Source organism: Ursus maritimus, unplaced genomic scaffold (genome assembly GCF_017311325.1).
Source record: "Ursus maritimus isolate PB19 unplaced genomic scaffold, ASM1731132v1 scaffold_5, whole genome shotgun sequence".
Taxonomy (NCBI): Eukaryota; Metazoa; Chordata; class Mammalia; order Carnivora; family Ursidae; genus Ursus; species Ursus maritimus.
Window position 1 is genome coordinate 2,948,152 of NW_024426663.1, and position 22,768 is coordinate 2,970,919.

The following is a 22,768-nucleotide window of genomic DNA, read 5'->3' on the forward strand; positions in this document are numbered from 1 at the left end:
AGTGCTGAGAGCAGTAATGGATTTGAAACGTGTACAGAACAGTGCCTGAAACATAGTAAATTCCCATAAGTGTTAGCAATTATTTGTAAAACTGGCACACTGGTGAGCTTGGAAGCACCCAGACTCAAAAGAAAGACACAAGTAACCAAAACAGGAGAATGGGGACATGTTTGATGATCACCTACATCTTTATGTTCTCCTGAAGAATGCAGTCCAGAGCCACAACAACCAGCCCTTTCCCTCTGAAAAGAAACCTCAATACACCAATTCTAGAGATCGCTTAGAAAGATAATTCTAAAGAGCTGTGTAAACATTTAACTCTTAATGCCAACATTTTCTTAATTACGATTGCCAGAAAAATATAGGATGCCAAGTTAAATTTGAATTTTAGATAAATAATGAATAAATGTTTACTCTGCGTTCCATATGATACTCGGAACACATATACACCAAAAAAATTATTGTTTATTGGAAACGCAAGCTTAACTTTTTTTTTTTTTTTTTTAAGTTAAATCTGGCAACCCAAGGGGATCCTGGATGGCTCAGTCGGTTGAGCATCCCAACTCTTGGTTTCGGCTCAGATCATGATCTCATGGGTCCTAAGATGAAGCCCCAAGTCAGGATCTGCACTCAGCAGGGACTCTGCTTGGGATTCTCTCTCTCCCTCTGCCCCTCCCCCTGCTCAAGCTCTCTCTAAAATAAATAAATAAAATCTTTAAAAAAAAATCTGGCAACTCTATTAACAACCCAAGGTTCAGATAAATGTGCCAAATTAGTTAATGCCCATAAAGCAAGAAAATCATTTGAACTAAATAAAGTATCTGGAGAAGCATCACAGTAAAGAGAAAGAACAGAGATCTCAGAATCAGGCAAATCTGAGCTTTAATTCGCCATCCTGTGCCAATTTATAACTGATGGGTCTCGGAGATATTAGTATACCTACCTTAGCCTCACTGTCCCCACCTGGTAAATGGGGTTTAATTTACCAGTTTTGAGGGTTGCAGAATGGATTACATGAAGCAACACACCCTCGACACTCCCCTGATACAAGACAGGCAACGAATACCAGTTCTCACTCAGTTCTTCCTCATACAATCTTAGCTCTAGAAACTCAAATTTCCCATCACAGTAGCCAAAACCAAAGAACTCATTTTATCCCTCGATTACTAAACAGAACAAAGTATTCCCCAAACTGTGCCCACAAACCAATCTCCCCTCTCCTGACCATCTCCTTCCACTCAGCAGGTTTCTTTGGTAGCTGGAGTCCCAAGTCTCCCCTGCTTTCACCCACCTGGGCATTACCCAACTATGGTTGACCAGAACTCTTTCCTTCTGACCATGCTTAACAATATACAAACAGAAAACCTTTAAAACAACGTCACACTGTGATTTCCTCATGTTTTTGTTCTTTCTCGCTTTTTAAGAATAAGGGCACATGGGGCACCTGGGTGGCTCAGACGGTTAAGTGTGACTCTTGATTTTGGCTCAGGTCATGAACTCGGGGTCCTGAGACTGAGCCCCAGGTCCGGCGGGGAGTCTGCTTGGATTCTCTCCCCCTCTTCCCCCACCCCACTTACACCACTTTCTCTCTTTCTCTAAAATAAATAAATAAATCTTTAAAAAAATAATAAGGGCACATACACTCATTTCAAATTAACATATAATGCTAAATGCAAAATTATGTTTTCTTAATTTTCAAAAAAAAATTGAAAAACCCTACTCTCTCATTCGAATCAATAAAAACTCTGTAAAAGAACTGCAAATGCTCAAAATAAAATGATTTTTCCACTGTGGCTCTTGTGCCTAGGTCTCTCTCCTATTTGGAGTCATACCACATGGGGGATTATTTTCTAATGTTCATTTTACAAATTGCTTAACTAACAATATGCTGTCCAACTTTCCATTTAGTATACCTTATCTGCTCTCTACACACTGTGATTTCTTTGAAGGAAAATTAACTAAATATTTCAACAGTTTAAGTAGTGGGAAGGAAAGGATTAAGATTGTAGATACAAAGGTGCTGTAATTGTGTTTTAATCAGCTTATTAAATATAACATGAACATGTATCAATCAACTAACATTTAATTTCATGGTCTATGATTCAAAACTTTTCAAAAGCATAACAGTACAAAGTTATCAGCATTTACTTAACTATTCCTTTCCAATTTTGTTTTAACTCATGTAAACCATATGAAATACTATATGACAATTGTTACATGTCCTCATGGACTGGAAGAACACGATTAGGAATTAAAATACAAACATAATTTGAAATTTATCTGTCTTGTGAGATATCAGAACTTGATCCAAAAAGAAAAACACCCACATATATAAAAACACAGCAACAGAATTCTTAAAGTTAGGGAACTCAATATAGGAATCTTTTAAAAGTCTATTTCAAACACTCCTATCCCCAACAGACAAAACTCCACTGATGAAACAAACCACTGAGCTAAACTTTGTTTTAAACTGTTGCTGCAGAAAATGCAAACAAATCTCTATAAATCTCATTTAGAAAGTAAACCGCCTAACGCACATTCCCTTAGGAGTATTATACGAAGATTTCCCATTACGGAGTCACATTTTGACTTGGAATGTTTGTGCACACACTTAACTCTTTTCTTCCACTGAAAGAGGGGTTCTTCATGATCCGAATGATTTAGTTCTTCACAGAATGATTTAGTTTACCTAAACTCTACTTTTGTGAAGGAGCGGTGAAAATTATGAAGAAAAGTCAGTGGGTTCTGTTCTCTAGCATTTTGCTTAATAGCAAAAATCGCTTTCGCTTTAAAAGGTCTGTGTCTGACCATTATTTTTTCCTTAAGTGGAGGAGGACCTGAGGGTAAGGGTCATTAACATCTTTTACTAAGACAAAAAGACTCAACTATGGTTGCTAAGATACCAACAGACAGATTCATCTAGAGCGGTCAGGACCAGTTATTAGAGATGTCTCCCCACAGAACAACACACTAACTACAGTGGGAACCATAAGGCAAGCAAACAAAAACTCAAAGGCATAGGCAATCCCTGCCCTTGAAGAGCTTAATATCGTCTGCTGTTTGTATCTAAAATTACAAAGCACATTTTAAATATTTTTTCTTAAGGAACAGAAACAAGACAACAGGAAGAAAAGATGGAGAGACGCTAAAGAAATGCATTTGTCAAGGTCCAATGTTTCCTCTGAGTCTGCAGAGTCACATTCCCTGGTTCATTAGCTTATTTAACCGAATGAGTCAGTCGTACCATGTGCTGCTTACTCTTTGGGCATTAGCGACCTGGTGGTTGTAAGACAAAGTCTGAGCCCTCACTGAGCTTACATTCTAGTGAGGAAACAAAGCAGAAGTGCTGTAAACGCTTACATCCATGTCTATGTGCAAGAGGGTGTAAGGGAAGTGTGTAAAGTTCAAAAAGCTTCAGAGGGGCATGGACACAGGTGGAAAAGGCCGCTTCTATATTTAGCGATTATTATATGCCAAGTGTGGGGCTGGGCAATGAGACAGACTGAACAGGACACACATGTTCTCTGTCTCTCGAGTGTACTCAGGTGGGAGATCCACGTAAACTAACAAGGAATTCCTAGGGCGCCTGCCCCTGGAAGCTTGACAAGTTGGTAACACCTCCGTCATGAGTAGTGGCACCCACCTTCAAGGGTTATTGTGAACCTCAGATGTTTATATTTGGCACACTGCCTGGTAAACACCAATTTTATTATTATAGTTAAGCGTGAATGTGTTAGAATTACAAGAGAAATGAGATTGGTGGAAATTGAGGATGGCAGAAAAGGGGAGGAGATAATAAAAGTCTTTAAAAAATCTAAAAGAGAGGAGAAATGGGTTCACACAAGGACTTGCAAGACATACTGCAAAGTGTATTTATGAACCTATAAGAAACTGTATTCAATGGGATCACATCACACACCCAATTAAGTGACAAGAACTAAACTGCGTACAGCTGGCAGAGAAGAAAGGAGAGAACAATTTTAATACTACAGGGGCTCCGCCACCATTTCACTCAATAAGGGAATATTTCAGAGTGAGATTTACAGAGAAAATCATCTGTAGTCCTACAGGCAAACTTAGATCCCACGTGTGAAGTGTGAGCACCTCACCTCACTGTTAGTCTAGATATACACAAACACCTGTTTCTCAGTACACATACCCTAAATGCAAATGCACTATTTAATCTGGTGTGCAAGTAAATAAATAGCAAAAGGAATTTAAATTATATGTGATTTTCATCACCTTTTGTATTTACTTGGTAACTAACTCGTGCTTTAAGATGCTACTCTACCCATATCATCTGCATTTTACAGACACACGAATGTGCCCGAAGGACTTGGGGGCCAGTATACAGCACAGCAGGATGCCTGCCTCCCTCTGCCTGGCTCCAGAAGATGCCCAGCCTTCGGAGTTTGGATTTGAAGGGACAGGCTAAGATTAAGGAGGAAGATGATGCAAAACATTTAAGAGATAAGGTTAATAAGACAGGTATTTGGAAGAAAAAAAGACATTAACACCAAAGACAGAGAAACCAAGTCAGAAGCTGGTGTGACATACGCTCATCACAAATTTCCAGAACAATACTGATTTCATATATTTCATACCTCTGTGCATACTAAATATTGAAGTTTTATGGAAATTCAAACATTTCAGCATCCAAACTGTCTCCGAGTACCTCTCTCATCCAAAAGCAGCACACGTGTGTATGCACATATATATACATACAACCTCACCAAATCACACGTCCAGACCTAAAGTAACAAGTTCTACTGTCTTAGAAACAGAAAGGAACACATGCCAATAAACCGGAGGGAAAGGATATAAGTCAGAGATAAATGAATGCTGGGAGTAAAGAAAAAACCTTCAAAGTACTAGGTGAATAATGGTGCCTCTGATAGTAATGATGAAGTGGAGAAATTGAGAAAAATAACAAATAAAAGCGTAAATAAGTCCTCAAAGGAAGTCTTTCGAAGTACATTCCCCAAAAAATCCTGCAACAGAAGTCATGAAGTATCTACTCTGTGCCAGTGTACTCACACTAACAAATCTATACATTGTATCGTATTTCCCACAGTAATTTTAGCAATTTCCCTTACCTTGGGGGAAAAAGTCTCCAGCCTCAATAAATAACAAAAGCTGTCATACGAAGTAATAACAATAATGATAATGACAGCACTTACTGGGGCCATGCATCACACCTTTACATCTCATCCTGTGAAGTCGATACTTTATCCTCATTCTACCTGGGAAAAATACTTATACTTTCACATTCAGTAACTTGCCTAAAGTTGTCTCACACCATGGGGTTGGGACTCCACACTCATGTCCACCTGACCAAGGCTCATAACCACTCTACACTGCTTCTCCATTTTAAAGATTCAAACATTCCACGAGAATTCTGCATTTTTTAGTGCAGAGTTTATGAGCACGAAATAATTCTCCTATGCGGTATTTTACAAGAAATAACTACAATGAACAGTCAGCACCTTAAGTGAGTTCAACTTTTCCTCCCCAAAACAAAGACCTTCTTGTGTTTATTACTATTTCACACTGCACAAGTACTATCCATGAATGACACAAATTGATAAAATAAAAACTCAAAATGCAATGACATATAAAAGGAATACGTTGCTGTAACAAGTCAGCGAATAATGTCTCAAAAATCTGAGAAATCGGCTTTACCAGATTCTCATTAAAATACTCTGCGCATACAGGAGCTTAATAACCTATAGTTTTTTAAGTGCAAATTTTACCTGGGTCATTATGAGAATGAGGCACCACAAAGACTTGAAGGGGCTTAGAGTCCCATTCATTAAATAAATAGCTAATGTCAAATCCTTGTTTCCAAACTCCACCATCTGGATTGTCAAAAGGAATTAGACTGTAAACATCCAACATCTAAAAATACAAAAGACAAAATAAAGGGAAAAAAAAGAGTAAGTTTAACCACGTATTACCATTTTTAATTTGAACTTAATGTTGGAAAATATTTGCTCAAAGCTATTCATTGTTGTACTGTGTATGTATTTTACTAGATAAAACTATTTCTGTAGACATTAACTGAATAGTTTGAGGCAGAAAACATTTAATTACCATTCAAATTCTTAAAATGCTACTGTATTACTTAACTATCCTGATAAATAAGCCCCTCCCCTATCTGCTTCTAATGAAAAATAATTTCATTCAATTCCTTCTTGCCCGGCTTTACTTCTAACACCATCTAGTAGAAATTGACAGGAACTAAACAGCAAAGAAAACATTTCTGATGAAATGTAATTATGACCAAATATTTCAGCATTTTTTCAAATAATACTGATAATTATTTTTTTACTTTGAGTTGTCTTTATTTTACAATTAGCTGCATATATTTTAAAATCTGTAGCTGAATGGAAATGCATCTACAACTATTCCTTCATTTAGCAAATGTTATGTTTACCTTTTTCATTCTAAAAATAAAACAACTGAGTCAATGACGCATAATCATGTGAAAATGGAAATTTTTTTTTAATGTTTTTAGGGTTTTTATTTGTATAAAAATATAAAATACAGCATTTTCATTGTACCATTCAAGATAGTATTTGGGAAGCATGTTTAGAAGTTAAAAATGCCGTGTAATCCATATATGAATAAGACCAAATAATTTATCTGCTTCTCTTAAAGTATTAGTGAATATTATTCCTGGGGGATGAAGTCCGTAATAAAGAATTTAATACAGATACTGGTATGAAAATGGAAATTTTTAAATGTTCAAATACTGTCTTCATTTCCAATGTAGTAGTCCCAGGACACAAAGGAAAAAATCTTGAGGAAAAAAAAAAAACCCTATAAACTTGTACTTTTTATACCCTCTATAATACTAAATGTGAGAACACAACTGACTTCGGTAAAATTTAAATTATGTAAAAATTATATCCTAATATGTAAGCGGGTTACAAAAATATTTAAAGATACGGAGCGAATTATGTAAAAAGTGATACGAAGTATTTTAAGGCAACAACATATCTCTCACTTCAGAATGTATGACTTTAATAAATAAAATAAGATGTTCCCAAGGACGAGTCGATAAATCTTTGGGAACCAGCTGGAAAGGAGGATGTGTTAGCAGTCTCCCTTATTCCTTCTGGTTCTTTCTCTGGCCCTGCAGCTTGCCCTGTACCTCACTGCCTCCCTCTGCCTGCCTTCTGGGGTTGTTCAGCAGCACAGCTGTTTCTGCCCAGCCCAGATTTAACACCCCCTCCAAAAAAAAAGTTCTGTTGTTCTCCTTTAAAAGGTACTTATTTAAAACCTATACAAAGCCAAGACTCACGAAAGTAGATATACCTTCACAGCACAGAATCCCGATAGTGTGTGAACCTGGACACACACAGGTTGATAAGATTGTAGGCACAAGGCCTGGCCAACTCTGTCTCCAGCTGCTGGCTCGGCCTGTGGAGCCATGACTTCAAGATCCTATCACATTCTCTGTCCCCAGAAGTTAGTGGAAACATCTACTCCAAAGCAAGGCCAGAGCCAACCCATTTTATCCAACTGTAAAATATTTGCCCTTTACAGACTTGTCATCAAGTTCCACCTTCAGGTCTAAGGTACAGATTAAACACAGCTCTCTGCTAATTAGCAGAACAGAGCAAATTTGACACACCTTAAGTTTTAAAAAGCATTAGGCCCTTCTTCTCCTAGTTTACAACTCCACTATCCTCTAGAAAAGTACTATCCAAGAGAAACAGAATGCAAACCAAATTTGTAATTTTTAATTTTCTAGAAAAATGAAATAAGTGAAACTAATTTTAATGATATATTTTTATTTAACCCAATATATTTGTAATATTATCTCCACATACATGTAAAACAAAACAAAGTATTTTGCATTTGTTTTCATAATAAGTCTTCAACACTGAGAGCACATCTCGGTTCAGACTAGCCACATTTCAAGTGCTTAGGAGCCACATGTAGACAGTGACTTTCATACTGAACAGCACAGCTCTAGAATATTGCCCTTCCCTCTCTCACAAAGAGGTATTCAGCAAAAGGAATCTAACCCTACACTGTGTGAAACCTCCAACGTATAATATAGACATAGTAAGAATAGGGCTTATCTTATACTCTTAATAGGAAGATAAGAAAATCTCTTTGGCCAAGTTTAAACCTCTAAAGGTCTTCATCTACTAGACAGAATAAGACCTAAAAAGCATACAAAAAGGCCATAATCACAAAGTATAAGATAATAAAAAAAAATTGGGGGAAACACAGAATTACAGAATTTTATCATTAAAAAGAACTAATGATCACGTGACTAATCAAGTCACTTTACAAAAATAAAAACTGGAATCCAGAGAGTTTAAGCAACTAAGTAAGTTAAAACAGATACCAGATCAAAAAAGAAAGAAAAGCAAGAAAAGCCCAATGATCATTAACAAATACATACATTACCTGCACATCTGAATTCCGACTTCCACTTTGCAAAGCGAACGAACAGTCTTCAGGGTCCACTACAAGGGACGATTGCTTTGATGGCAGAAGAGGTGAGCCAGCACCTTGGCTAAAGTTGCCTTGTGAACTTTTTGGACCATCCTCCACAGACTCACTCAAATTGATGACCGAGTCTCTAATATTTGAGATGATCTCATTATTCTCAGCTAGCAAACGCTCCAAATGGTCTATTTTTTCTTGCAACATTGAGAGCTGGCCCTACAATAAAAAAGAAAAAGGCAGCTATATGAAACTCTAATTTAGCTCTGCTGAGGCACACACTTTTTTTTTTAAATTATATGCCTGCCCAAGAGGGCAGCCACTCACCCTTCACTTTCCACGTTTATAAGTGGGATCACAAAAAGCGTGAACAGCTGGCAGTGTTGAAACACCAATTTACAGCAGAAAATCTCCATGGCTGCAATCTTTGTTTAATCATAATTTAAAATGTGCAACCGAAAGACCAAAAATATTTTGGGATATATTTCCTATTGTCCCAAACCCAGTCCTAAAAGATCGTTGAGTTCTCTATAATAACGAAGTATAACATATTATGTTCAGGTATAAAATTTTAAATTTAAGATTCTAGTACTAGAAAGAGTCAAAAAGTATGAATCTGAAAAAAAATCATTCCATCGTAATCAGTAACCCTAGTGGATAATCCTAAATAAGAAATATCATCTACGGGGAAAATCAATTAGTCAACTCCGAATTAGCCACATGCATGAAAAGTAACCACGCTACAGGTAATGTAGACTACTTCTACTACACTGTGTGACTTTAAAGTTTTTTAATTGATCCTCACACTAAGAGGCTTGTCTTTTTTTTTTTTTTAAGACTTTATTTATTTATTTGCCAGAGAGAGAGAGAGAGAGACAGAGAGCACAAGCAAGGGGAGCGGCAGGCAGAGGGAGAAGTAGGCTCCCCGCTGATCAAGAAGCCGGAACAGTCACTCGATCCCAGGACCCTAGGATTATAACCTGAGCTGAAAGCAGACACTTAACCGACTGAGCCACCCAGGCATCCTAAGAGCCTTGTCATTTTTATAACATAAACCTTGTTGTAGAGAATAATATTTCAGCTTATGAGAACAAGGACAATCTTCATCTTGTTCACTCCTACATCTGGGGCCTGAAATACATGGTAGATACTTAAATATTTGTCCCATGGCCCTTATATTTCTGGAACTCAACAATAATTCTTTAGTGAACACCCACTGTACCAGGCATAATCCTACAGGCTGGGAAGACAGATACACATAAGATATGAGTCGGTACCTGAACACAAAGAGTGACACTGTCACTAACAACAGCCTACCCAAAAAGTCCACACTGGGGTTTAATAAAATAACTATATGCATAGTGAACAAATAACTCTGGACACCCAAAAACAAAAGTTTTATCACCAGTAAATAACAGGAAAATAACAGGAAGACAGAAAGAAGAAGGAAGGAAGTAACAGGAGGACAGTTAAGAAAGAAGGGAAAAGAGAAAACACCTGAATGTCCAAAGGTAAAAAACTGGTCAAATGGTACATCTATATCATGGAAATGTTTTCAGTCATTAAAAATTTAGAAATATAAATTCTTTAAAACAGAAATATATGGGAAGCTACTTTCAGGAGACACAGTGGAGAAAAAAGTTTAAAAAGCATGCATAAAAAACTAGTAATTTGATACCATCTTTTTGAAAAAAAAAATATGGAAGACCATAATCAAGATGGTAAAAACTGGTTATGGGTATTTATATTCTTCTTTAGTCTGTTATGAACAGCTGTTGGCTTTGTAATAGGGAAGCCAGGAGAAAAACAGGATTCTACTTCCAGGTTAGAGGCCAGTTCAACAAGGGGAGGGGAGAGGTCAGCAGACTGGTGTCTACCAAGGGAAGGCCACTGGAGCAAACTGTGTGAAACTGACAGAAGTCTGAAGGGACTAGAGAAGATATTTTGGAATGACAAAAGAAATATCCAAAATTAGGAGCGAGTCAGCAGCACATTATCTTTGTGGGGAGGAGGGAGGTGGAAGAAAAGACGACACTGGGGACGAATATCCAAAGCCAGAGAGAAGAAACATTAAGACGGCCCCCACAGACCTGAAAGATGCTCTCCCAAGCCTACTTAGAGGCCTGTGACAGCAATAGCCCGTATGTGTCAAAACTGTAGTCCTTTAAGCCAACTGTCTCCTCTGGGGTGGCATGCTCTATCTCCAAGGCACAGAACTCTGACGCCTGCTCATCAGCATATTATACCGAAGCAGGAAGTACAAGGTTTTAACACAGAACTCGCCCTGTAAGACAAGCCCCATTTCCTCTACTGAAAAGCAAGAGGGAGAACATGCATCAGATCATGACTAGAAATGGGAAAACAAAGGAAGCAGGATGGATCAGTGCAACACCAGCGAGGGGCTCAAGGAGAAGCTGGCTGACCCGCGTAGATTCCAGGTCAGCAAAGCCACTGAGCAGTATCTGACTACAAACCTTCTTTATCAGCAGACATCGATGCTGGTTGAGTGGTTCTCAGTGGAAAGGCCAAACGGAGTCCCCTTGGCATAACCCAAAGCTCACCCGAAGAAGCTTAAAATATATGAGAGTCAGGCATGCAGCTAACTAATCTATATATATCTTCCTAAACAGACATTCTATCAAAAGCTGTCTGAAATCAGGGAAAAACTTTTCTTCGCTTATTACCAAAACACCGAGCTTTTTGCAATCACTTCTGATGAATTCTGTTGAATATTTCCAATACTGAAGATACAAGTCTACTTCAGTGATGCTTGCAATTTCTACCACAGCAGGTAACAACAGTAAATCAAGTTCCTCTGATTCCAAGCAGAATTAGAACACGTTGACTTGTCTTGCCTCTAGTAAAGCTACCCTCCTCCATAAAATAAAATTTGGTCTAAAATACCAGCACCCTAGAGCATTTAAGATGCTGCATGTTTTATCAGACACTTACAGTGTATAAATTAATACAGGGGTGCCTGCATTTCTCCAGACCTTTCTGTACTTTCAGGAAAAGATAATTTTGGAGCCATGCACACAGCAAAGCTGCCTACAGTTCAACAAGCACACACTGAAAAAGAAGAGGGCTCCATCTGGGAATATTCTTACGATGGCGCTAGTCCCATAACCCATGGATGAGAGTATTATTCAAAATAAACATTACAGGAAATAGATGTTTCATGAAAAATAATCCTGCAGGCACCAAAGACGACTTTCGATCTCATTGTAGCTTTAAAGATACAATTAATGGTCAGTACCTGGAATTCTGTACCGAATTAATATGTCCATGGAGAAAACTGTGGCCTGGAGATATGTCAGCAGAACAGTCTAATGAAAATCATTTTTTAAACTGCATTATGCAGTAGAATAAAATCTCCCCCCCAAAAACGGCTGAAATTCTTGAAATATACACACCTCATAAGCAAATTTTGTAGATATGACAGAGAAGAGTGCTATGACCTTAAAAGGATGTGCTTGTAGTCTGCAGTAAAGTAACAGAAATCATAGATAATGTTTCAATTACACTGACAAGTCAAGGAATACAGATAGTAATACTGAAAAAGACAATTTTCTGTAGGGTAAGAAAATCACTTGTGAGAAAACCATTTTATTCTTTGATTGGTAATCAGTTCTATAGGGAGGCCATGGTGTTGCACTGCTGAGGAGTGGAGAGGAGGTCATGATATTTGATTTACTTCGCTTTTGATGAAAGAGAAAAATTGAGCAAAAAAAATCACTAATACGAATGACTCTTGAGAGAGAAAATTTAGAGCCTACTACAAGGCAGAACAGGATCGGTACCCACTCAGTCCTATGAACAAAATCAATCAATGTAAACCTACAGCTAAATCTGAAAGCTTATTACATAATTATTTGCCCCAGGTAAGCACTAGCTGCCGGAAATGGCATCACCGTGACCACTCAGGCTCGGCTGCATCTACACATCAGCGTCCTCCTTCCTGTTACAGTGGAAAGGAATGTGTGCCTTCCCGTTCCCCACTTCAAAGGCCAGCATTTGACTGGTGAGCTCCAAACCCACCTCTCTCAAGCTCAAAGGCTGGTATTCTTTTGGTTAAAACTCTCTCAACACGGTTTCATCAAACGCCCTTTTTAAAAGTAACTCGCTCTCCATTGTGTAACATGTAACATCAGGTCAAGCTATATGAAATTTGCCATTCTCATAAATCAAAAATAGTAAAATTCACCAATTTCCTATGGTTCAACTTAACATGATATCCTATCTAAAACACCAACTCAAACTCCAGTGCTTCCCTTAGCCCCAAGATTCCCTTCCCGGACCCCAACACCCTCACAGACATACAGAGATTATGAACAGTCTGTACTCTTCACCCCGCTTCCTTAAACTCCCATTCCCTCATCTGCCCATTGCTATCAGCATCTGCCCACCACTCCACTAAACTGCCCCTGCAAAGTCCCCACAGGCTTTCATGTTTTCGTCATGGCGAGTAAACACTGTCCTCCCCTTACTCATCATCTCGAGGAGCAGCCAGAACACTAGACCGCTTCTTCCTCCTGGCAACGCTCACCTCACCTACTCCCAGCCCAGCCTGCTCTCGGGGCTCCTCCTGCCTCCTGTTTATCACTCTCCTTCTCCCTCTCGCACCCAAATGACAGAGTGCCTCCCTCAAGGTTAACACCCGAGCCCTCTGCCTTCTCTATACTATCTTCAATTATCTCATCCCTCCATGGTTTAAACTCCATTTTTTTGTACTGATATCTCTTCTATATTTCTATCTCCAGCTAAAGCCTCTTCTCTGAAAAACACACCCATCTGTCCTAACAACTACTCCACTCCTCAACTTGGGTTTCAAACCTATGTCCAAAAGATACCTCCCCCCAAAAGCCTTCTACAATCCTCAAATCTTCAGTAAGTAGCTTTAATCTCCATCTAGTTAGTCACTCCCAAAATCCTGGTGGCATAACTGATCCCTCCTCCTTCCTTACCCTGTTCATACAACCAACTTACCTGCAAGCTCTTTCCTTATTACCTCTAAAATACCTGTTGCATCATTCTACGTCTCTCCGCCTCAGCTGCAACCACACTGACCCCAGCCTCCAGCAACCTCTCCTGCCTAGTACACGGCAGCCTCTTACCTAATTTCCCAGTGCCAGGCTTCCATCCTTCAACGATGCCTACGCAGCTGTGCTATCCTTCTAACAATCCAGTGCTAGCTTCTCTCTGCACTTCTTCTACAATCAGTAAACACCTGCACCTATCTAACCCTCCCCCAACATAGCTTCACCCTGATCTTATCTCAGTTGTAAGCCAGTTCCTCCTCAACCCATCTCAAGACCTTCATACACGTTCTCTCTTCATACAGTGCTTCAAATCTCACACGAAACATTCCCTCAACGCAGCCTTCCCCAGCCATCCTATCTAAAATAGGCCTTCTCATGTTATTCACGATGTCTGTTTTTTGCTTCTTCCACAGCCTTATTACATTTTTACCTATTTATTCACGTATTGTTTCCCCATCTTCATCACTAAATGAATCTCTATATTGAGAACAGGCACCACAGCGGTTTTATTCATCACTAGACCCTGATGCCTAGCACAATGCCTTATGCACAGAAGAATTGCAAATATTTACCGGGGGGGGTGGGGGGAACATATGTAACATTTTTTTCTAAGACAAGGAAGTATTAAATGTCATTTTTTTGGCATACAACTTACACCAAAAATAATATGAATAAAAATAAAACACTTTAACAATTTTTTTAAGAAAGAAAATTCACAAAAATCTTCACTGTGACCCAAAAAGTAGGTAAGAATGAGAAGGAAAGTCATAAATTACAGGATGATCTTCACTGACTGAGAGGGAAATGCTATAGAAATTGAGTGATGCTTGACCACAGAGGGGCAATCATGACCTTATGAGTAGGGCAGAATATGCGGCTGCTCTTCTAGGGCGAAGATTACGGACTCTGCACAGTCCAACCAGAAGTTTCAACGTTCACGACTATCAGTAATCATGGCTCACTGGGCTCTAATTTCAACTAAGTGGGGGACGACGAGGGTTTGGTAAAAGAACCCAAGGTTGATTCTGAAGTTCTCCCTACCACAATAGTGATAAAAGATCTTCACTCAACCAAATCAAGTTTCTAGTTAAGAGAACAATAGAGAAAATATTATTTTATTTATAACACAATCACCAATGGCAGGATTCAAGAGAAACAAAATTTTACTGTGATACATATGTGTGAAACTCTAGCTCCATACCACCTGTCATTCATGTTTTCTTTTTCTCCTTCTTGTAAGATTTTGGTAGATTCAGTATATCACTCCATCACATCAATATCTCTCTGGACCTGGATCCTGTCATAAAATGTGCCCACCATGTACCAATGTGATTGGATAAAAGGCTCTAATAGTAACCATCAGAAGCATCTGAAAGGCTACTCAAAACTACAAATCCCAGGGGTGCCTGGGTGGTTCAGTAGGTTAAGCGTCAGATTCTTGGTTTCGGCTCAGGTCATAATCTCAGGGCAGTGAGATCGGGTCCCAGTCAATCTCCACACTCAGTGGAGGCATCTGCTTGAAGATTCTCTACCTCTGCCCCTTCCCCGCATGCATGCGTGTGCTCTCTCTCTCAAATAAATACATCTTTAAAAAAACTTACAAATCTCGGAGATCCACCCTGGAATCTTGGGAAGGGCCCCAGAAACTGCAATGTTTATGCTCCACAGGAGACTCTGGTGATCAGCCAGGTTCGGGACCCACATCTCCAACTTCACGCATGCCAGTGAAATATCTAAGATATACAGCCAATAAGCCATTTGGCAAATCACCTCCAAACTACCCTAGAGGGTGACATAAATCACAAACCTGCACTCTTTGATAATCTGCTTAACTGGATATTAATTCTAATTATCCTTGTATCAGATTCCTCCATTCCATGCTTTAGGATATTATACCTCACCACATTTTTATTTTTAATGACTGTAAATAATGATTACCTTTATTTTTAATAACTCCTTTTACAAGATAATGATAAAGGCAGTTTAGTTGAATGGTGAAGCACAAGAGCTCTGGGTCAGACTATGTGGGTTCTAATCCTATGTTTGGCACTTACTAGCACCGTGACCTTGAGGAAGTAACTTAATTTTTCTGGGCCTCAGTTTCCTTTATGGGCAAAATGCAGTGCTAATACCTATTGCTTGGAATGGCTGAAAAGAACTTAGCATAGGGCCTGCCAGCAAGCAGGCATTCAAGAAGACGTTACTTCTGCTGCTGTTGCTACAATAAAAGTATGGCTTTCTAAATCACTTTGTTAAGATTTTATTTACTTATTTGAGAGAGAGAGGGAGAGAGAGAGAGAGAGAACAGAGCAGGGGGAGGGCCAGAGGAAGAGGGAGAAGCAGACACCCTATTGAGCAGGGAGCCTCACGTGCAGCTCGATCCCAGGACCCTGGGATCATGATCTGAGCCAAAAGCAGATGCTTACCCCACTGAGCCACCTGGGCACCCGTGGCTTTCTAAAATCACTTTGAAGGGTACAACTTTCCAGGGCACAACAACTGTGATTAAGAACAGACTCTAAAGCCAAGCCAAGAGTAATGTCATCAAAATGGCAGCATAGGAGATCCCAGCCTCTATCCTCCCACAAACATCAACAATGAAACAGCTATCTATGAATAAAAACAGTTGTGGGTCAGCTCTGGCATCTACTTACAAAGCTTCAGCAACACAGTGGAACAAAAAACCTGAAAATAACCACATAGAAAAAAAAAAAAGAGAGACTTCTTCATTTTGCCTGCATCATCCCATGCCCCAGGCCATTGCTCAATGCCAAGAGGACACTCCCCAGCTAGAGTTTCCCTTGCTAGGAAAGAAGAGCAGGGTAAAAGAGGTTCCCCAGCCACTGGGAGCATCACACAAAGAGACACATAGGCACAACTCGGAACAAGGAAGAAAAGGGGAGGCTACCAATAGTAGCCACACAGCATGAACAAGAATGGTTCACAGTGACCTGCTCTACAGACAAACTCAGCAGCTTTCAACCACTGAAGGAACCAATGGCCAGCACAGCTGCCATAGAATCCCTGCAGATTTTACCAGTTTTCACACCCCTTGTATTGGCATTTGCTGATGCCACCCACCTGTGGCCCTCCTGCTCTCTCCTCACTAAGCCCCTCTGGAACCTAGCAACCATGCCAGCAGCCAGCCCAGGCCTCTCTGGCGGCTCAAGTGCAAGACTCCAGCCCAGACCCCCCTGGCTGATCCCCACTGCCAGGGAGCTAGCCCCTCCAGCTATGCACTTGCACGCTGCCAATCTGACACTTGTCATCAGCCTCCACTGCCTGCACATGCTCAGGAAGAGACTGCAGTGATGGGAGAGCAAGCCAATAGCCAGGGCCTCCACAGCTGCTTGTGAACATGGATGAGGCCCTGTCTTCTGTCACTAGCCTGCCCCATCACGCTCACCTGGCATCAGACACTCCAGCTGTGCAACTACACATCCCCAGCTTGACCTCCATCACCAGCCTCCACTGCTGTGTGCCCATGGTGGGACTGAGCAGTCATGGTAGTACCTATCAACAACCAGGGCCCCTGCAACTACCAGTGCACCCACAGTTGGCCCCAGCCTTTGCTCCCTGCCTTGGATCCCACCACTACATGTATGCGTGCAACTAGCCCCTGTCACTACACAGGCCACTCCAGCTGACTAGGTGCACACAACCTGCTTTGGCCACCACTGCTGTCTGCCCTAGCCCCTAGCCACTGGGCCTGGAGGTGCCAATGAGGACCAAGCAGCCCTTGCAGCCATTGCCAACACCCTAGAGCATTTGCCAAGGACCACACAGTTGTCAATGCTGTGGACCCCAGCAACCTGAGCCAAAGAGACATCATGCCACCCTCAAAAGGGATGCTGCCACATGACCTTACACTTGGTGCCCTGCACCAGTAGAACTGGAGTCACAGGTGCTACATCTCGGGACATGCTAGGATCACTAGCATGCTTCAACTTCCCCTCTCGCATACAGGTGAAAGGCTTCTCTTAACACAGTTCATAAAGTCTGGAAGAGGTGACTGCTTCTTCAAAGGCAAAAACACTTGTGCAAAGTTATAAAGATCACTAAGACTCAGGAAAACATGACTCTACCAAAAGAATATAGTAAACCTCCAGTAACTGGTCCCCCGAAAATGGAAATATAGCTATTGCCCAACAAATAATTCAAAATAATGTTCTAAAGATGTTCAGAGTTACAAGAGAATACAGATAAACAATTTAACAATATCAAGAAAACAATATAAGAACAAAATGAGAAGTTCAACAAAGAGATGGAAAACATAAATAAGAACCAAACAAATTTTGGAGTTGAAGAAAACAATAATTAAACTGATGTAAGACTTGACCAAGCAGAAGAAAGAATAAGTGAGCTGCAAGACAGATCAACTGAAATTATCCAGAGGCGGAAAAGAGAAAAAGGAATGAAAAAGAGTGAAGAAAGTATACATCATCTGTGAGATAACAACAAAAAAACCAATCTGCAAATTATTAGAATTCAAAAAGAAGAAAAGGAGAAGGGGGCAGAACTTTGAAGAAATAATGGCCGAGAACTTCCCCAATCTGAACAGATATAGACATCCAAATTCATGGAACTAAGAGGTCACCACACCAAATCAACTTAAAGAGATCCTCCCCAAGACACATTACAATAAAAGTGTCAAAAGTCAAAGAGAATTTTAAAAGCTGTAAGAGGGGGAAAAGCTTGCTACATTGAAAGGAACCCCCACTAGACAACTGGCAGACTTCTCAGCAGAAACCTTATAGGGAAGGAGAGAGTGGGATGATATATTCAAAGTACTGAAAGAAGAGAAATGCCAACCAAAAATATACCACCTGACAAAGCTGTCCTTTCGAAATGAAGAAGAGATACACATTTCCCAGACGAACAAAGGCTAAGGTGAAATTCATCACCAGAGCACCTGCCTTACAAGGAATGAAGAAAATAGCTCAAGCTAAAATAAAATACACTAATTAGTAACATGAAAACCTATGAAAATATAAAACCACTGGTAAAAGTTAAGTATACAGTCAAATTCAAAATATTACATTAATATGGTGGAGTGTTAGTTATTTAATTCTACAGTAAATTGGTTAAAGGACAAGATTATTAAAAGTAACTACAGCTACAATAATTTGGTAATGGATGCACAATAGAAAAAGGTAAGTTGTGACATCAAAAACATAAAAGGGAGGATAGAAGAGAAAAAGGGTAAAGGTGTTGTATGTGATCAAAGTTGTTATCATAAAATACACTGTTATATCTATAAAATGTTCTAAGTAAGTGTCATGGTGACCACAAAGCAGAACACTACAGCAGATTCATGCAAGATAAAGAGAAGAGAATCAAAGCATACCACTATGGAAAATCACCAAGTCACAAAGGAAGGCAGCAAGAGAGAAAGAAAGGAACATGGAAACTACAAATGACAGATGATAATTAATAAAATGACATAAGTTCTTACCTATCAATAATTACTTTAAATGTAAATGGACTGAATTCCCCACTCAAAAGACAAAGAGTGGCTGGATACATTTAAAAAAACAAAAATCAAAAAACAAGACCTAACTGTATGCTGTCCATAAAAGACTCACTTCAGCTTTAAGTTCAAACATAAACCCAAAGTGAAGGGATGGAAAGAGATACTCTGTGCAAGTATATGTTTGCATACACACACACACACACACACGCACACACACACACACACACACACACACAGAGTGGAATACTATTCAGCCATAAAAAATGAAATCTTCCATTTATGACAACATAGACAGACCTTGAGGATACACTAAGTGAAGTAAGTCAGACAGAAAAAGTCACACACTGTATGATATCACTTTCATGTGGAATCTAAAAAAGTTGAAATCAAAGAAACGGCAGAATGGTAGAAGTTGGGAGGGGAAACAGAGATGCTGATGAAAGGGTATAAACTTCTAGTTATTTAAAAAAACAAAAAAACCCCTTCCAATTATAAGATGAGTCAGTTCTGGGAATCTAATGTACAGCATGACGATTATAGTTAATACTGTATTACATACTTGAAGTTGCTAACAGAGTAAATCTTAAATGTTCTCATCATAACAAAGAAATGGTAATTACGTGACATGATGGAGGTATTAGCTAACACTATGGAAATAACCATTTTGTAATATACAAGTGTATCAAATCAACACATTATACACCTTAAACTTAATACAATGTTCTATGTCAATTATATTTTAATAAAGTTGGAAAATAAAATAAGATAAAAAAATGGAGCCAAGCCAAATATGAATTACAGTTCCACTATGCCAATGAAACCTTGGGCAAGTTACATAACTTCCCTGTGCCTCAGTTTCCTCATCTGTAAAACAGGGATAATGGATAATACCTCACCCATAGGGTGGTTATGAGTGTTAAATTAGTGAGCACATACAAATCAGTTTAAATAGTTCCTGGTGTGGTAGGCAGAATGATGGCCATCCTAATGATGTTCAGGTTCTAATCCCTGAAACCTGTAACTCTGTTACTTTGCTGATGTGATTAATTTAAGGATTCTGAGATGTGAAGACTGTCCTAGAATATTGACAGGCCCGATGTAATCACATGGGAATCAGAGTCAGAGAAGATACAAAGAAGAAGAGGAGGCCAGAGCGATGCCATGCTGGAGGGGACCTGAAACCAAGGAATGTAGGCAGCCTCTAGAAGCTGGAAAAGATGAGGCAATGGAGTCTCCCCTAAAGCCTCCGGAAGAGAGGAAGCCGTGCCAACACCTTGATTTTAGTCCAGTGAGACCCATTTCAAACTTCTGATCCCCAGAACGGGAACATATACATTTTTCTTGTTTTAAGCCACTTCATGCTTAAAAACAAGCAACAATAGGAAAATTATACACCCAGTAGAGAGCTGACCCTATTTAAATAAAGCTTCCACTGGCCCTCTTAGAGGATGTCTGTCCAAATCCCCATCAGAAGAGTTGGGGAGCTGTAAGCCTCAGCAGCTGAGTGCCCCTGCAATGGAGCAAAGAGAGGTGAGCACGTGTGACTCTGCAACCTATCTCCCAGGGACATGCTTTGGTCTCACAAAGCTCTACACTGATCTTTGAACAAAGGAGATAGGAAAATACTTTGTAGTTAAAAATATTTTTCCAGGAAAGAAACAGCAATATCTTCATCTTGGACAATTTTAGGGTCAATGAATAAAAAGTGTTTTAAGGCTACTCTGGAGCTATGGTGGGGCAATCGAAGTCAATGCTGCAATGGCTTGGACCAAGGCAGTAGAGGTGGAGGGAAGCAAAAGGATGGGACAAGACAGATGAGCTAGGAGAGGGAGGTACAGGGAAAGAAGAAAAATAGCCTTTGTGTTTTGTTTTGTTTTGTTTTGTTTTGTTTTGTTTTGTTTTGTTTTGTTTTGACTGAGGCGACTGGGAAGAAGATGGGTGGCATTTTAGGGAAATCAGGAGTGAATCCCAGGAAAGGAGCAAAGGGAGAGACAAAGGTTCTGTTCTGGAACTACAAGACAGCTCAGTGGTGGTGTCAGGAAGACACGTAAGTCTGAAAGTCAGGAGAATCTATACTTGAGTGGTCAGTGCAAATATGAATTTAAAGCAGTGGCTACAAATGGGGATTACCCATAGAGAGTGCACAGATCTGCCTTTAATAATTGTAAAAGGCTCACCAGGCAATTCTCGCACATCTGCGGTTAAGAACCACTGTATTAAAGCTAAATATAAAAACAGTGATTTGGTAAAAGAGAGTCTGTATTTCCAGCAGGGGTGTCACCGTTACTGCAGTAGTTCCAAGTCAGTCAGCTGCTGTTCAACTACGCAGAAAAATCCTGCTATTTATACTTAGTCAGATCGCAGGCACTTAACGGAAGGAATTTTGGTTTCATAAAATGACAAGAAACCCCTCAAGTGACCACTCCACCCCTTAAGATGTGTAGTGTTGAGGCCAAAAAGAGTGTGAACTGAGACTGTGGCTAGAGTCGTGTATGTAACTCTACATAGTTGTGACAAGCCACAAACCACAGTGACAAATGACGGTGTTTTAACGGTGTTTTCCAGACCTGAAGCTTATCATGCCTGAATCTCTTCCAAGGTATTATTGCCTTTGTGCTTCCACTGGTCCATTCAAAGAAATAAATGTACTCACCGTATGAGCACAAGGAGCCCTTAATTACATAGCACCTTGCCAAAACACAGGAGCAATGGGCTTTGCCTTGGCGAATCATTATTCATCGATCTCATACCTGCCTACGTATGACATTAGTAGAGGCTAGTCGGATGCAGGTCTACAACAGGAGTGCAAGTGACGGTGCAGGGAAGAGCTGGGATTTCAAGCTCACCACGCCTTGCCCCGGTAGGGTACCCTCAGGACTCAGACGCTGCCCCTAGGTAACCGCTCTGCAGCTGCCAGACTCACTGTGCCTCCCAGCCCTGATCTAGAGTAACAACTGGCCACGCCAGTTTTTCCCACCTTTGTGAACCCCATCCTCTCGCCACCTCCAAAACTGTGGTCAGGACTCCAGTTGCTGGCGCTTTGTCTAGGCTCCAAGACGCAGCTCCCTCTCCACCCTATGAGTTTCCAGATATAAAACTGAGATTAGAACCGTAAGACCCCCACCTGCGCTGCCCCAATGCAGCTGCGCAGAATGCACCTCCCGTTTTGGCCGCGTTTCAGACACCAAGCTATTGTATAACGTGAGATGGGGCCAAACAGGTATCTTTTTTAAAAATGATGATTAGAACAAGGGCTTGTAAGCACAACATGTTTTGATTATCAAATATTTTCATACAACACAGTTTTATGACTTTCAAATACATTTAATAACTGCAATTAAATGGTGCTAAGCAAATAAGGTGTTGACTAATAAAATTCTTTAATTCAGCACTTCCCGAACTGTTCTGTGGAACATTTCCTTTCTTTGTATTTTGTTTTTGCAAACTCTTTTTTTGAAAGCCACATTAATTTTACTTCTATGACATATTTTTAATGTACTTCTAGTCTTCTACATAGCACTCTGAGATAATGTCAACAGCGTATCCCACCTAAGAACATGCATGAATGTTCATAGGATATGCTTTCGGACAGCAACAATTCCCAGGGAGCCAGGGTCATGCTGTCTTATGTGATCTGATCAATGACTGCTGGTCTATGCTGCTAATCTGTCTTATATTTTTTGAGATATGCCTGTCTTTATGCACAAGGGTTGTTATTATGTACTATTTATACCACCTAAATCCATTCTGCATGGATGAATGGCATATATTGTATTTTAGGATCTGATGA

At 39.9% G+C, this 22,768-nt stretch overlaps 1 protein-coding gene across 2 annotated transcripts in view; it reads right to left on the reverse strand.

Annotated features, from left to right (window-relative positions):
• MAN2A1 (mannosidase alpha class 2A member 1) overlaps positions 1 to 22,768 on the reverse strand; it is a 172,447-nt gene that overhangs the window by 138,550 nt on the left and 11,129 nt on the right. Inside the window, exons 1-3 of one of the 2 annotated variants that reach the window (XM_040621982.1) lie at positions 13,581 to 13,922; positions 8,428 to 8,685; positions 5,754 to 5,898 (exon numbers count right to left, since the gene is read on the reverse strand). In XM_040621982.1, coding sequence (XP_040477916.1) covers positions 5,754 to 5,898; positions 8,428 to 8,673 — 391 coding nt within the window. In that variant the 5' untranslated portion in view covers positions 8,674 to 8,685; positions 13,581 to 13,922. Of the gene's footprint in view, positions 1 to 5,753; positions 5,899 to 8,427; positions 8,686 to 13,580; positions 13,923 to 22,768 lie in introns of those variants that run through there. The other variant, XM_008704925.2, reaches the window with a different exon arrangement.